We start from the raw sequence: 14,253 nt of genomic DNA, 5'->3' as shown, positions 1-14,253 counted from the left end.
ATACCTATTATATTATTATTATATATCAACACAATAATAATTATACTTATCTAGTAATGAACAAGATTTGCGACATTCGGCACGTCCGTTTTGTAGCGTCTTCGGGCAAACCGGTACCTATAATAAAAGTACGATGTCCGTGACCGTGGTATTGGTAGGTATACGGCCACGGTTGACGCGGGCGAACCGGTGCGCGGTTTTTATTTCATTCGCTTTCCACAGGCTTTCGCACTCTTTCACCGCCCCGAATTCGCCTGGTGGGAATCAATTAAATACCCGGCACCGGACTGTACCGGCGAACATTCAACCGGAGCATTTTGTAACCGCGAACACGTTCAGCACTCGTCCAACACGCAACGGTAACATAACACGGTCGCGAGTCTTATACGATTTGATTTGAAATAATTGTATTATTGTAATATTAGATTGGTCATCCGTCCTTTTGTCTGACAACCGTTCTTTACACTTGTCTCAGTTTTTTTTTTTTTTTATTGATCCTTGCAATTTTTTGTTCGCCGCACAGCCGTATACACCGTCGTCGAATCCCAAACCAATCAGGTACCTACTATAATATTTAATATGAGATTAATAATATAAATATTATCATGATGATAGCAAAATGTAAAGTAATGTATAATTTGCCATCGAACAGACGGAAGATGCCACTTGGAGTATAACACATAATACACTTCATATACCATATATATACTCATTAGTACTAGTACATAATAATAATAATATATTATAATATCATATACGTATTTAGGTAATTATTAAAACGGTTTTATGTGTAATAGGGCAAAAGCCTTCCCTAGAATTCTAAAAATGCAATTTGGTTTAAGGAAGGCTTTGGTTTTCGATTAGAAACCGACTTTAGACTGTTTAGACAGTTTGCGATTTAGAACGACGTGTGGAATTAATAAACTAGTTACTTAGTAATCACGAAACCAGAGCTATTGATACATATTATTTTGTAGTACCTAGGTACTATAAATTAAACCAAATTAAATTCATATTTCATAATAAGTCTATAAGATGTATTTTGTATGATGAATATGTAGAGAAGATGAAAAGGAGCCACCCAATAGTGACACACTTAATAAGGTTTTTAACCAAAAAAAGACATGATAATTTAAAAAATGTTAAACATCTCTAAAATAATTAAAAATTTATTAATTATGGCTTTTATTTTCATAAAATAACTAGGTACACCAAAAAATATTTATGTTAAGGAAACAAATAAGCAATGGACAGTGGCCATTTACAAATAAAAACAGAAAAAATAAATAAATATAAAGTTATACTGACCTATTAACTAGACACAATTCATTCTTTAGATCAAAGCAAAATATTATATCAAATTAATGTCACAGACAAAGCAATTCGTCAAATATAATATATAACTACAAAATAAATCATTTTGCTTTAGTTGTATTTTGATACTATTTAGTAGGAATTTCTATTCGCCCAAAATATAAGAAAATACTTATAGATAAAACATGTGTAAATAATTGATTACACAGGGAAAACGTAAATTTGGTAGATATTATAATTAATAATTTATACACCAAACAGTAAGATCAAAAAAAAAAAAAATGTTTTATATCAAATTAAATTAAATTAAATATCACACATTTATTTACATTAGATTTTAGGTACTTATATAGTTTTATTAAATAAAATAAATTACTATATTTAAAGATCTAAAATGTATGCATCGTTAATTCATAATATTCATACTTCTAAAATTACAATTCCATTAAATTAAAAATGTGTTTAATGATAATTGTATTATAGACACAATAATACCTTTAATATTATAATAGGTATTATATTATAGTCTATAAAACTTACAACAGTTTAAAAATTATTTTTTATTCAGAATTAAATTATATATTTTTTTATTATTATTATTCATTGCTAACATCAGTAGCAATGGCCATTACTAAATAATTTTTAATAATTATAAAAATAAAGACAGTATGTAAATATATTTTAGATTCGATTTTACGCACAATCAGTTTTCGACAAAGTCGATTTTGGTTTTTGATGTAACTTTAAAACAAATGACCATCGACACATGAAATTTTCACCGAATGTTTATATAAGTATATTCTATCCACCATGCAATTTTCAAAAAATGTTTATTTAAGTTGAACTATTTATAGGCATATGCAATTCTTAATCATTATAATTTTTTTTTAAATTAATATCGATAAAAATTTAGTTTTCGGGATAGGCAAGATTTTTTTTTATAAGCATTTAAAGTTCAAACTTTGACTAAATACGTAAAAATTACGGCAATGTTCAAATTATCTTGGATAGAAATTCATAAAAGTTTTTCTTTTTAAATCTAAGATTTGAAAATTTAATACAAGGCTTCTAACATATTTTTATAAAAGCAGTTGAAAAATAAAAGAAATATAATAAAATAGTCACAATTTTTTTTTTATAAGCATTCAAAGTTTGAATTTTGACAACATACGTAAAATTCACGAAAATTCGCAAATTATTTTAAGCTAGAAATTAATAAAAAAATTTCTTTTTTAATTTAAGATTTGAAAATTTTTAATAATTTATAATATATCCTAGACAGATAAACCGTCTTTGCTCAGAATCGTTTTTCGTATACAATGATATAATATCATTAGATTCAAATTTAATTCCATCCATTACAATAACCGGCCATTTGTAACCTACTGTACAGCAGTGTGACATCCACGACTTACCCGCTTTTTTATTTACTATTATTAAATAAGATTTCTACTGTGAAAATAACAATCATAAAAATTTAAATCTTTACAATATTATCATTGTACCTACTACCTATATAGTTTATCAATATCATGATAATTTGTAAAATATTGCAGACAATAATAACATAGAAAATTACTGCCCACTATTCAGTAACAACTGGTAGTCAAAATTAATTTCATATTTTATAGCGTATTAGCTTAAATATGTTAATCAGTTTTAAGCTTTTTAAATAAAAAATATATTTATAAAAAAACTAAACGTCTATTGAATTTACCTATATCATAATATATCGTTAAGATAAAGCTTAAAAATATTATTTCTATTGTTATCATTACTATTTGATTTATTGTGACTTGCAATAATTTAGAGTATGTGAAGAATGTATAGTCTTGCGGGCATTATTACCTGTTTCACCGTAATAATATGTGCGATACGTCTAACGAGTTAAAATGTAATTTAGTAATTTTCATGTATACATTTTTATATATATATATTATACAGATGTATAAAATCCCGATGACACATTTCATCCGGTCATATCAAACTGGTGTTAACTTATATTTTCCTTGACTAATTGTCAACCACAGTTAATATATAGGTAATAGGTAGGTTAGGTTAGATATTATCCAGATATCCAGTTATTATGAATTCTATTACGTGGAATTTTGATAAGTATACATGTAAACTATACACGTTTAACGGAAACATATTTTTTACATAAATATTTATTTGAAATTTTACGAAACTATAGATTAATAACACTGTTAATAATATAATTTTGTGTCCAGGTCCCAAATCATAATTGCTTGATCATTTTGACTCAAATAGAATGATCCTTTAAACGTTATATTATTTTTAACTTGAAGATTGACGTTGAGTAGTAGATCTTGCCAAGATCATCTCGGCCTAATAAGACTTCTGTGAAGAAAAAGAAATACAACACGTCTATGTACCACCCCTGGTTCCTCCTTTATTAACTATTTCGTAAGCATTAATCTTGTCTCTAATAGAGCTCATGTATTTAGGGTACCCTCGGGATAAAACTTTTATGTCACTCGAGTTTTGACAGTTTTAATTCGATCAAAATTATAGTACGAACTCGACAAAAAATTTACACAAGTCATAGATTTTTATTACAATATAAATAACCACGGTTTATAAAATTACAAACAAAAAATCACAGGTAAAGTGAATTTTTCTCTTTCTTTTACGTCAAACTATGTAAAATGAACATCCATTGCTTTTTAAAAACGATTCAGTTTTCTCGTATAAAGAATTTAACGGTCCAACGGCAATAAATCATTGATACTGTAATTAAATATTAATCTGATCTTTCACTCAAATCCTGCCACATCAATTATTTAAATTGCAATAGAACTGCAAATCATTTCGTTCTGGCCGATGACACTTCTAAGTAGGTATACAAACAAAATAATCAGTAATAATTACTTACATATGTTATACAATATGACATGATATTAAGTAGATACCTATACCTGTGTTGTAAATCACAGAAAAACAATATATATCATTTAAATTTTAAATAATTAAAAACCGGTGTTGTTTTAGTACATAATCTTATGCATGGTTCTTTATATTAAGTTAAAGAAAGTTCAAGTTCACAATTTTGATGTACCTATCATATAATATTTGCATAAACCACTAGGTGCCTAGTTGTGTTTGAAAACTATGTAGGTAGGTGTGTATATATATTATATATAGAAACAATGATCATTAATCGTGATCGTTGGGAAAGCAGTCTGCGCTTATAACAATTAATAAGTGTATGTTTTTATACAGTTTAAGCAGTTTAGGTTGCAGTAAATTTCACGTTCAACAGTCGGACGATTTCAAGTCATTTAGGTATACTTAGTGGCTAGTACCTCCATATCACTCAAATATTCGACTGAAACTAGTTTATCGGAAATTCTAAAAGAAATACATCCTTGTCAGACATTAATGTTTAAGATAAAAACGTAACAAAAATGATATTAATTTATGTAAGACATACAATTTTCTTTTGGATATATCGACGTAATATAACTTATAAGTAGGTATAGATGATAGAACTAAACTATTCGTATATCATAATTAATAAATCAAATCCATAATTGGCTATTGACATACAAATATACGAATTACTAGGTATATATATTACATATGTGACCTAATATACGTATAATAAATAACAAATATTGATTTGTGAAACGACAAATGAATATTATACATATTATTTACTATGTATATAACTATTCGGCTTCAACTGGAATAGTTCGGCGTCTCCGGTCATTTTTTGAATTTTGAATCATTATTCATTAAAAAAGTCGTCGCGTGAAAACAGTAGTTAGAACCGCTCATCGAATGTTAATAAATAATAATCGTGTTTGTTGCACAGCTCGTGGCGAATCATTGTCATCATTATAAATGGATGAGTTTGTAGTTAATAAAAGCGGATACGGTCTATCGGCAAAAGACTATGTTGATATTCCTAAGTGGCGTGATATATTAACCATTCGGTTTCAGACTGGGACGCGACCAGAATTATGTTAAAACTTTAAATCATTATTACCGCCACACCAAGAGTTTCGATTATAGAACTATAGAAATAATAATTAACGGACACAATGGAAAACTACTAAATAGTAATGTGCATTATTAGAAATCCGATCATCGCGCACATGCATATTAAAATATTAGAGCGCGTATATAATATACCTATATTAACTGTTTTATTGTATGTGATGGGTACCTCTATATATTATAAATTATAATAATATACGGTGAGAGTATTTGGTGCCAGACACGAGTCTCTGTTCGTAACCGCCACATTGTGGTTTCCATTACGACCGGACACCCGCATAATATTACACTAGACGCCGTCGATTACAATGGAATTCAGTCGAAAATGTATACATATGACGACGTGTGCTCCACTCCTGAGTTTGGATCTCACGATTGTCGTTCGATCCGAAAACAAATGACAATCATTATGCAAACTAGAACGATCCTCAAAAATCAACACACACATGAACGTACGGCATAATGAAAAGTAATTCAATGTTCATATTAACTGCTAAAATTCGATAAAGTATAGCTTGTTAATAATATAGGTGTGTTAAAAATGATCAACTACTTCATTTAAGTATAATATGATATTAGGTATCCTACGAGCGGTAGGTATTCTTCTTATCGTAGCATAAAAAAATTAATAACACAACAGATAAAAATGAACATTATTCCGTATATGTGCACGTCTAAAATAATATAAATTATAATATGTTTGTATTTTACAATAAAGTTGAACAGTAGAATAAAATATATTATGTATAACACATTAACACCTATACTTCAGTATCATAATATAAACATATTCATTTGTGTGTTAAAAATGCAAAAAATATTTCTTCTGACGAAAATATGACAAAAAAATATAATAAAATATATAAATATAATATAATATAATATGCTATTCATAATATTTAAGCGTACTTATATGGCTACTATAGCCACTATGGTTATACCCAAAAGAAGCTATTTGTGAAAACAAAAAAATAAAATAAATTTACTTGAGAAATATTCAAGGTAAATTTTTCGCAAGAAAGTATCTTATCATAACCAGGCAATATTCCTATTTTGGATATTTAGATTAATTTTGGATGCATAAACTAACAAAAATCTCAAACATAATCATCCTATAATAGAAATGGTTTTTATAATGTTCATTTTTGAATAAGACATAAAATAACAAGCTATACAATATACAGTTTAATTAAAGTCCTAGCTGATAATAAAATTACAGGTCAAAATACAGACTGGTTTGTTGAGTAATGGGTACATATTTTTAGTTAGATTTTTTTCCAATATTGCTCAATAGCTTGTCGCATCCTGCAAGTAACTTTCGAGAAATATATTCAGTAGGTATAGCTGCATGGTGTAGGGATTATACGGTTTAGATAAAAAAAACATTATAACGAATTAATTATTTAGTTATGTATTTTAATTTTAATTTCCATATTTAATGTTATGGGACACTGGGACAGTATGTGTAGTCTTAGTCTATTAAAAAAATAATAATAATCAATAATATAATTTTTTAAATAGCATAAGTAATTTAAAAATAAATTATTAATACATTTTTATTTAAAACATAGGTACCTAATAATAATTTTCGTAAATTTTATCAATTTAGTGTACCTATCTACAAAAACTAGATCGAGAAAAATAATAAGCACAATATATAATACTGAATAGGATATGCAAAACATGTTTTCATCACTCAAATGATTGAAAATATAATGGAATAGAGTTGACTAAATAATAAATTTACTATTCATGTTCTCTGTAGCCATGAAGACTATACGTATTTAATTCGTGGATAGTGGACTGTATATTTCGATTTAACAATTATAATTTATTATTATTAAATACATTTGATTCTTTTTTATTTATAATTAATAACACTTAATTAATATCGGTTCGTAGCGACATTACGATCCCCGGACGGTGAACGACAACTTTCGACTGTTGCAGACGACGACTAACTGTTAATACAAAATTACAAATTTACAAATATAAATTATTACAATCGCTACGATCGACGATATCTTATCTTAACACACTGATATGGACAAATGGTCATTATTTTGAATCAGCGGAGTATTAAATATTATACATAGAGAATTAGAGACGCTACATTCTCTATAAACTACAGTTTATAATTACCTATATTAAGCCTATGCAAACTACGTACATAAATACATTAATATTTAACACTTTAATACTTATCATAATATATATTTATATATTATAATATTATAATTAATTATACATTAAGTGTCCTGATAATTTAAAAATTGGAATTATATATTGTTTTACCGCAGTAACGATTATTTTTATTGATTTTTAAAACATACTTATCTGAAATTTTATAATAACCTACTGTTGATACGCATAATATTGACATATAACCCGAATACCCGATACACGTTTCAATCCCGCGTTCCACCGTGAGTCGTGACATCGTTTTAGAGCCTAAAATTTAGACTGCTGTTGCCATAAAATATCATTAAACATAATACTTAGTAAGTTAGGTACATATAAAGCTTGGGAGTTTTCAGTTTTTATGTCAAGTTTTTTGCCAAAATTATTGATACCTATAAATAAATATTTGTTTATCCATACTTGATTTTTTTCATTTGTGCTCATTTGGTAAATTATTGGTGCTAATATCTTCATGTATATATTTTGTGTTTACAGTATTTAAATATAACATATTAAACTATGCGCACTAAATTATGTTGAAACTATTATATTAATTGTCTATCAATAGTCCTATACGAATATTATTATTATTTGTTTGTCTGTTTTTTTTTTTTCATAGATTTCTAAGTCGTCGAAGTAAACAAAATATACACAATGAACAAATTACTATCGATTGCCGTCTTGTTAACCGTAGCTGTTTGCTCGTGTCATGGTATCTCGAATCGTAGGAGCATCAGATCAGAAGCATCAGATGTTTCTGTCGACATAGACCCGATGTCTGTTGACACCATCGCACCACGAGATTCAGCAGCTGCAGAGGCTGTCGATGTGTTCAATACAGGTAATATTTTATAATATCGATAAGACTACTTCAGGTTTCTGATAGTTTTAAACTCAAGTCACTTCTATTTATCTAATAAACTTCTTATAAACTTACACAATGATTTGCAAATAATTAAATAAATATATTGAACAGGTTGACCATACCTATTAATTAATAATTAGTAATTATTTGTTGGAGTTTAAATATATTATATGTATGAATAATAATATGTAAATTAAAAAATGATTATTACATAAATATTTGGAAGTGACTTCAGATTTTGAGTGATAGGAGGAGTGGCGAGTAAATTATTAATGATTACTTAATTTAAAACAAATAGGTAATAAGAGTATAGGTGTAGGTGTAATGTTCTGAACGAGTGGCAGTATTGTGATGAACAGTTACCACCCGTTTTTTATTTTTGAATAGGAAAAAAAAGGAGTAACGTCCTATAGATTACTAAAAATATAGATACCAACTAGTTTTTTATTCAATACTAACAAAAATATTCTTATATTTAATAATTGAACTAGTGAAGAATCAAATGAATCAAATAATCTCTAGGGTAGTTTAGTTCTTTTTAGATACCTAGCCACAGTATTTACTTTTATCTTTAGTATTAAAGTATTTTTGCCAACACACATAATTGTACTATTTTGTATAGGTACCGTCTGCAGTCATGCACCGTTGAGTAGGTGCGTTGAAAAACCAACTCGTGACAATTATCCGAACTTCCGGTGGTATCACTTACTTTTCTTTGTAACGACGTTAAGCGTACATAATTTTTGTAATGGTTTACACAAGATAAACATGTATAAATAGCTCGACAATTACAAATTTGAGTTCGCTATGCAGCTTAAATTAAGGTACATCATTATTCTCTATCTATGTCTATAGAAAAAAAAACATTACGACCTTATTGTTTGACCTTATTATATTGGTTATTATAACTTATTATATGATTACAAATTACAATATATAGATATAGGTAGTACTAGGTACCTACTTAACAAACGTATATCAAATTTGTAGGTAGGTAGTGATTTTCTTCTTCTTGAATTAACAACAGTAGGTATACCTATACCGCGTTATATGCATACATAAAAATGAATGCTAAATTATTCTCAGACACTCAATCAGATTTATTAGGTAATTGAAAAATCATCTAGTCGCACGTATTGTTCTATAATATTATGTTTTATAGGTTCTCTTACCAGTAAGCTAACCAGTAACCTAACCACAACAAGTTCATTCGCCTTATTCTTAATGCATGCATACGCGTGTATGCGGCTATGTACTACACACACGTATACGTCTTGCTACAGACGGTTTACTCCCAACCTTCAGTACACATAATTATCGCTGTCTTCGCTGCTCCTTTTATTTATATTATCATTAATTAAAAATTGTATTAATTGTATTAAACAAAATGATATGTGAAAGGTAGAAATGTAGAATACATTAGTTAAACCTTATATATTGTTATTAGTACGATTTTCAATGATACGCACGTGTTATTACCCCGCATGAAACACATATCTATAGTCTATACTTATCGACAGCGACGGGCTATAGTGTCAAACTCCCAACTATTACTTACCTACCGTTCACGTTAACGTTTTCTTCGGTGCTCCCATTAATATAGTCTATTATCGTGAATAATCAACATAGTAGATACGATCAATCATAATATGATAAAACATATATAGTATAGCTAATAGTTTAATATGAAGTAGGTAAGGTACCGCTACCACACATAGTCTACGTATATTCTATACCTATAGTGAGTAGTGACTTATATATAGGTGTATTGCGTATTGGTGTATACTATAATAAAGCAAATAAAGGTAGTCTATATAAGAAATATAGACATAATAGGTACTATAGAAGTATAGAATCTATACCCAATGCCACATGTCGCATTTCCAATTACTCATATTATAATATTAATCTATTTTTTTTTTTAAATATTATAAAGCTGAAGAGTTAAAAAAGTTTGAACACGCTAATCTTAGGAACTACTGGTTCGAATTTAAAAGTTATTTTTTTTATTGGATTTTCCTTTTATCGAGAAAGGCTATATGCTATAGGTACAATATTTTTTAAAAGTCTACAGGTTAAATCTGAACCTAAGAATTTATAAGAAATTTATGAATCTGCTATTTATAAAACCATGAAATTATTGCTGCTTATCGAATTCTATAACGTAGTGACACTTCAGTAGGATTAATATACTGAGTGTCTCAAGTTAAACTAGTGTTAATTGTTCAAACTTTTTGCACTGTTTCAAAAAAAAAAAATTTTAAATTTTGCCTTGGGCAAGAATAGAAGAATAAAAAATATCATAGTTTTAAAATATAACTAGGCAACGAAATAATATTAATACGACGTATTCGTTTTGGTATAATTGTTTTTATTTAAGTTGTTGTCCACACTCAGTTTGATTTAAGCAGTATAGTATTTGATTTTGAAGAAATTTTCTATTGGGTATTGTTTCGCTAGTTCTTTCAACGTTTGTATTATGCTTAGAAAAAGAACTCAGCTTTCTCTGCAGTCTGCTACACTAAAACGGCTACGACTTTAGTGCAGAAATTAAACAGCGTCACAGCGAATGAAAATATGCTTAGGTTGGCTACTCTACGAGTAATCAGTGAACAAAACCAAGCTAGGGAATTAAGTGTTGAACATTCCCGTCGATTAGCTCAACAAAATATACGATCAATAATGAATAGAGCTCGCAGGCCATACAATTTTTTTAATTCTACTGTATATGACTTGTTCTGCTTATGACTGTAACCTTGACTATTCTATACTAAATGATGTTGATATTTGTAGGATGGATAAAATATGCAACAAATGTCAAGCAAAGACTATGTTTTAGTGGTGGAAAAGTAGTTATAGGTACCCAAAATTACCAAACCAACATCAGTTAGATCATCCACAGGAAATTTTGAACATGACTATCCGAGTATTAAACGACGAATCAAACACAAATTTTGAATCATATAGAGTTGGTATTTTTAACGAGCAACGAAATGCACAGGGATCAGCTAGTATATAAATCATAAAATCTATTCAAGTACCTACTCACACTATTTATTTATACAGAGTAGGCATAGCATAGACATTTTAACATAGGTACGAGTATAATTATCGTAGAAATAAGGAATACATACTGATTACTACTTATACACTACATACTTATCCCGACTATTTTTTTTCTCATATGAGACTCCCAAGTCACCATCAATCACTATAATCATAAGTCAACCAATTCGACGTGACGGCGAATTAGCGTTGAATCAGAAATCAATAATGACATGTGCAACGTTACATTAGTAGATCAATAATATTAACTTTATATATTAACTATAATACAGCCGTTTTAATTCTTTTAATTCAATACAATTATAATTAATTAAATGAAATATTTTCGCATAGTATAAAGTGTATAGTGCATTATAGTGCAGTATACCTAGATCATAAGTTCATAAGATAATTGATGGAGACCAACAACATGTACCTACCGGCTACTAATCTATCTTAAAAATATTAGCCCCCGCCATGCCTCACTTTGTCATCATGCCCCATTCCATACCATTTATAAGCATATAAATTCATATATACCTATAGGTAATACGGTGAAATTATATGAATAATATATAGTTAGCTTATAGCTGCTGACTGCAATGGTTACAGTTGGTTAGGTTTCAGTGGCAAGTTGGCAAAACAAATCCCCATAATTATATCAATTAAAATAATATGTCATACAATATATTTTAAATGATATTATTGATCATATTATTGATCATATTATGCAAAGAAAAGTAGTTTCTCAAAAAATTAATTTGTTTCGGGAGGAAGGCAGCTCGAGAATTCTTTAAAAAGCTAAGTGCCCGATTACCACTCCTCAAATCACGATGATTATATAACCCTTTTATACCTAGGTATATTATAAGATATTATGGAATATTGCGTATGATATTTAATGGCCGCGAACTATTGGTTTCAGTCAGGGACAATAAGGGCGATAACAAGCACAAGATGGAGGTCATGCAAATGGGCCTTAGCTACGTGAAAATGGTGCTCAGCACTCTGATGGCAGTCATCGGTCACGTGTTTGCGTTCAAAAGCGTCGGGCTGAGCCTGATCAGCGTGCTCATCCAGATCGCACAGTTCATCATGGCGCTGAAGAAGAACCGTGAGAGCCAGCCGCCGTCGTACAAGATCGTCGAGACCCCGTGGCACACCTCGCCCACCGAGTCGTACGGCGTTTACGATTCGTACGCCGGCCACGCCAAGTCATCGTCAGCTGCGGTCAACTACTCGCCGTACGCCGCAGCGCAGGTCAGGAGACGCCGATGATAACGGCGACGGTGACTGAAGGATATCCGGTCTGCGGAAACCGGCAAGATGACATTAATATTTACGTACCTTTATTATTAAAGCAAATAACAACAAACAAAATGCTCACCCGCCGTTGCGGAGGTATATATTATACGTCTTACCGCGGAACATAACATTTCGGCCATTTTTAATTACCTATTATTATTACTATTATTATTATTATCATCATCATCATCATTACCTATTTATTATTTTATTTATTTATCATGACATGTGTGGATGTTACTCGCTTACATGCGAATATCCCTATATTATATTATTATTCCCTATTCATTATGATTCGTTTCGTGTCGTCGTCTGCAGCCATAGTCCGTAGTTGACCGCGCACGATTGCGTTTAATACAATATTATGATTATTATGTAATTTAATTGTTTATTTGTAATGACTTATTTGATTTCACGAAATTTATTATAAAACATGTTTGCAAAAATCGAATTGTCAACACGTTATTGCTATAATAATATTAAGTATTATACTATTATAATATTGTAAAACCCTTCCAGTGTCGGCCCTGCAGCTCGTCCAATATAACGCCTGCAGTATTATAGGTACATTAACGTCATTAGTGCAATCACCGGGTACATTATGTATGTATGCACAGTAATATTCACCCGTCTCTTGGTAACGAGCTCGGATCGTTACATTGAAAACCTTCGTATTTTATGCAAATCTTAAAATACATTACAGAGTTGCGTTATAGTGTATGGGCACCTCTACTATAATATTAATGTCGTACGCGTTTTCAAATTTTGTGTTCCCGATTATATATACAACATGATAATAGAGAGAATTGAAGAACACTGAACAATGAACACCGAATAGAATATCTTAGATATACTAATATTATTCAAATTTATCCATTTTACTTTTAAGTGTTTATATATTACCGTAAATGCCCGATAACTAGGTATAAACTTAGGTTTTAATAGTAGTTAATGCGCACAAATTATAATTATATTAATTTATTAAAACAAACTACTGACAGTTATTTAAATTTTTATACAAGATAAAAAAAAATGCAATTAAAATGTCATAATCATACATGTGCAAATAAATAAAAAATTAAATAATTATTTATTACTACTCACCAATTTTACTAAATTTGTATGAACAAATGTATAATAATTCTGTTTTTTAATGCATTTTTATTTTGTATAAAAATGTAAATAACTGTCAGTACCTAATTTGTTTTAATAATATGTAATTATAATTTTTACGCAGCTTATCGCCTAAATGTTATGTGTCGTGTATTGATCAGCTTTTACTAAGTCAATTTGTATATCCTAGGATATACACAACGTGTTTAGTATAAAAGTCCGAATAAAATTAAGAATTTTAGAATTTACTGAGCACATACAGTAAACCTTAGCTTTAACTACTAGTAAAACCTAGGTTTACCTAGTGATCGGGCATTTATGGTAACATATTATAAACGCCATTATATTTGAAAATGCTATTTTTACAGAAATTAATATAGATACCTACCTAATTTATTGAAAAATAA

The 14,253-nt window shown here is 29.2% G+C and overlaps 1 protein-coding gene across 3 annotated transcripts; it reads left to right on the top strand.

Moving 5' to 3' along the window:
• The first annotated feature begins 289 nt into the window (after positions 1-289).
• LOC107170050 (uncharacterized) lies at positions 290-13,184 on the top strand. Of its 3 annotated transcripts, none has more exons than XM_015520056.2 (3): positions 290-558; positions 8,138-8,359; positions 12,354-13,184. In XM_015520056.2, the coding sequence occupies exons 2-3, from the start codon at positions 8,173-8,175 to the stop codon at positions 12,704-12,706; spliced, it is 540 nt and encodes a 179-aa protein (XP_015375542.2). In that variant the 5' UTR covers positions 290-558; positions 8,138-8,172; the 3' UTR covers positions 12,707-13,184. The 3 variants fall into 3 exon arrangements, with proteins under 3 accessions (XP_015375542.2, XP_015375543.2, XP_089073382.1); XM_015520057.2 differs by lacking the exon at positions 290-558 and adding an exon at positions 5,644-5,806; XM_089217256.1 differs by lacking the exon at positions 290-558 and adding an exon at positions 7,818-7,838.
• Positions 13,185-14,253: the final 1,069 nt, after the last annotated feature.

This window comes from Diuraphis noxia, unplaced genomic scaffold (genome assembly GCF_037042655.1).
Source record: "Diuraphis noxia isolate RWA-SAM2 unplaced genomic scaffold, SU_Dnox_SAM2 contig0001, whole genome shotgun sequence".
NCBI classification, from domain to species: domain Eukaryota; kingdom Metazoa; phylum Arthropoda; class Insecta; order Hemiptera; family Aphididae; genus Diuraphis; species Diuraphis noxia.
This window is presented reverse-complemented; position numbering and strand designations above follow the sequence as displayed.

Excerpts from the sequence above, each read along its gene's own strand:
- LOC107170050 (XM_015520056.2), top strand. The coding sequence starts at position 8,173 with ATGAACAAATTACTATCGATTGCCGTCTTGTTAACCGTAGCTGTTTGC. Across the intron at positions 8,360-12,353 it reads TGTCGATGTGTTCAATACAG|TCAGGGACAATAAGGGCGAT; the intron begins GTAATATTTTAT and ends TATTGGTTTCAG.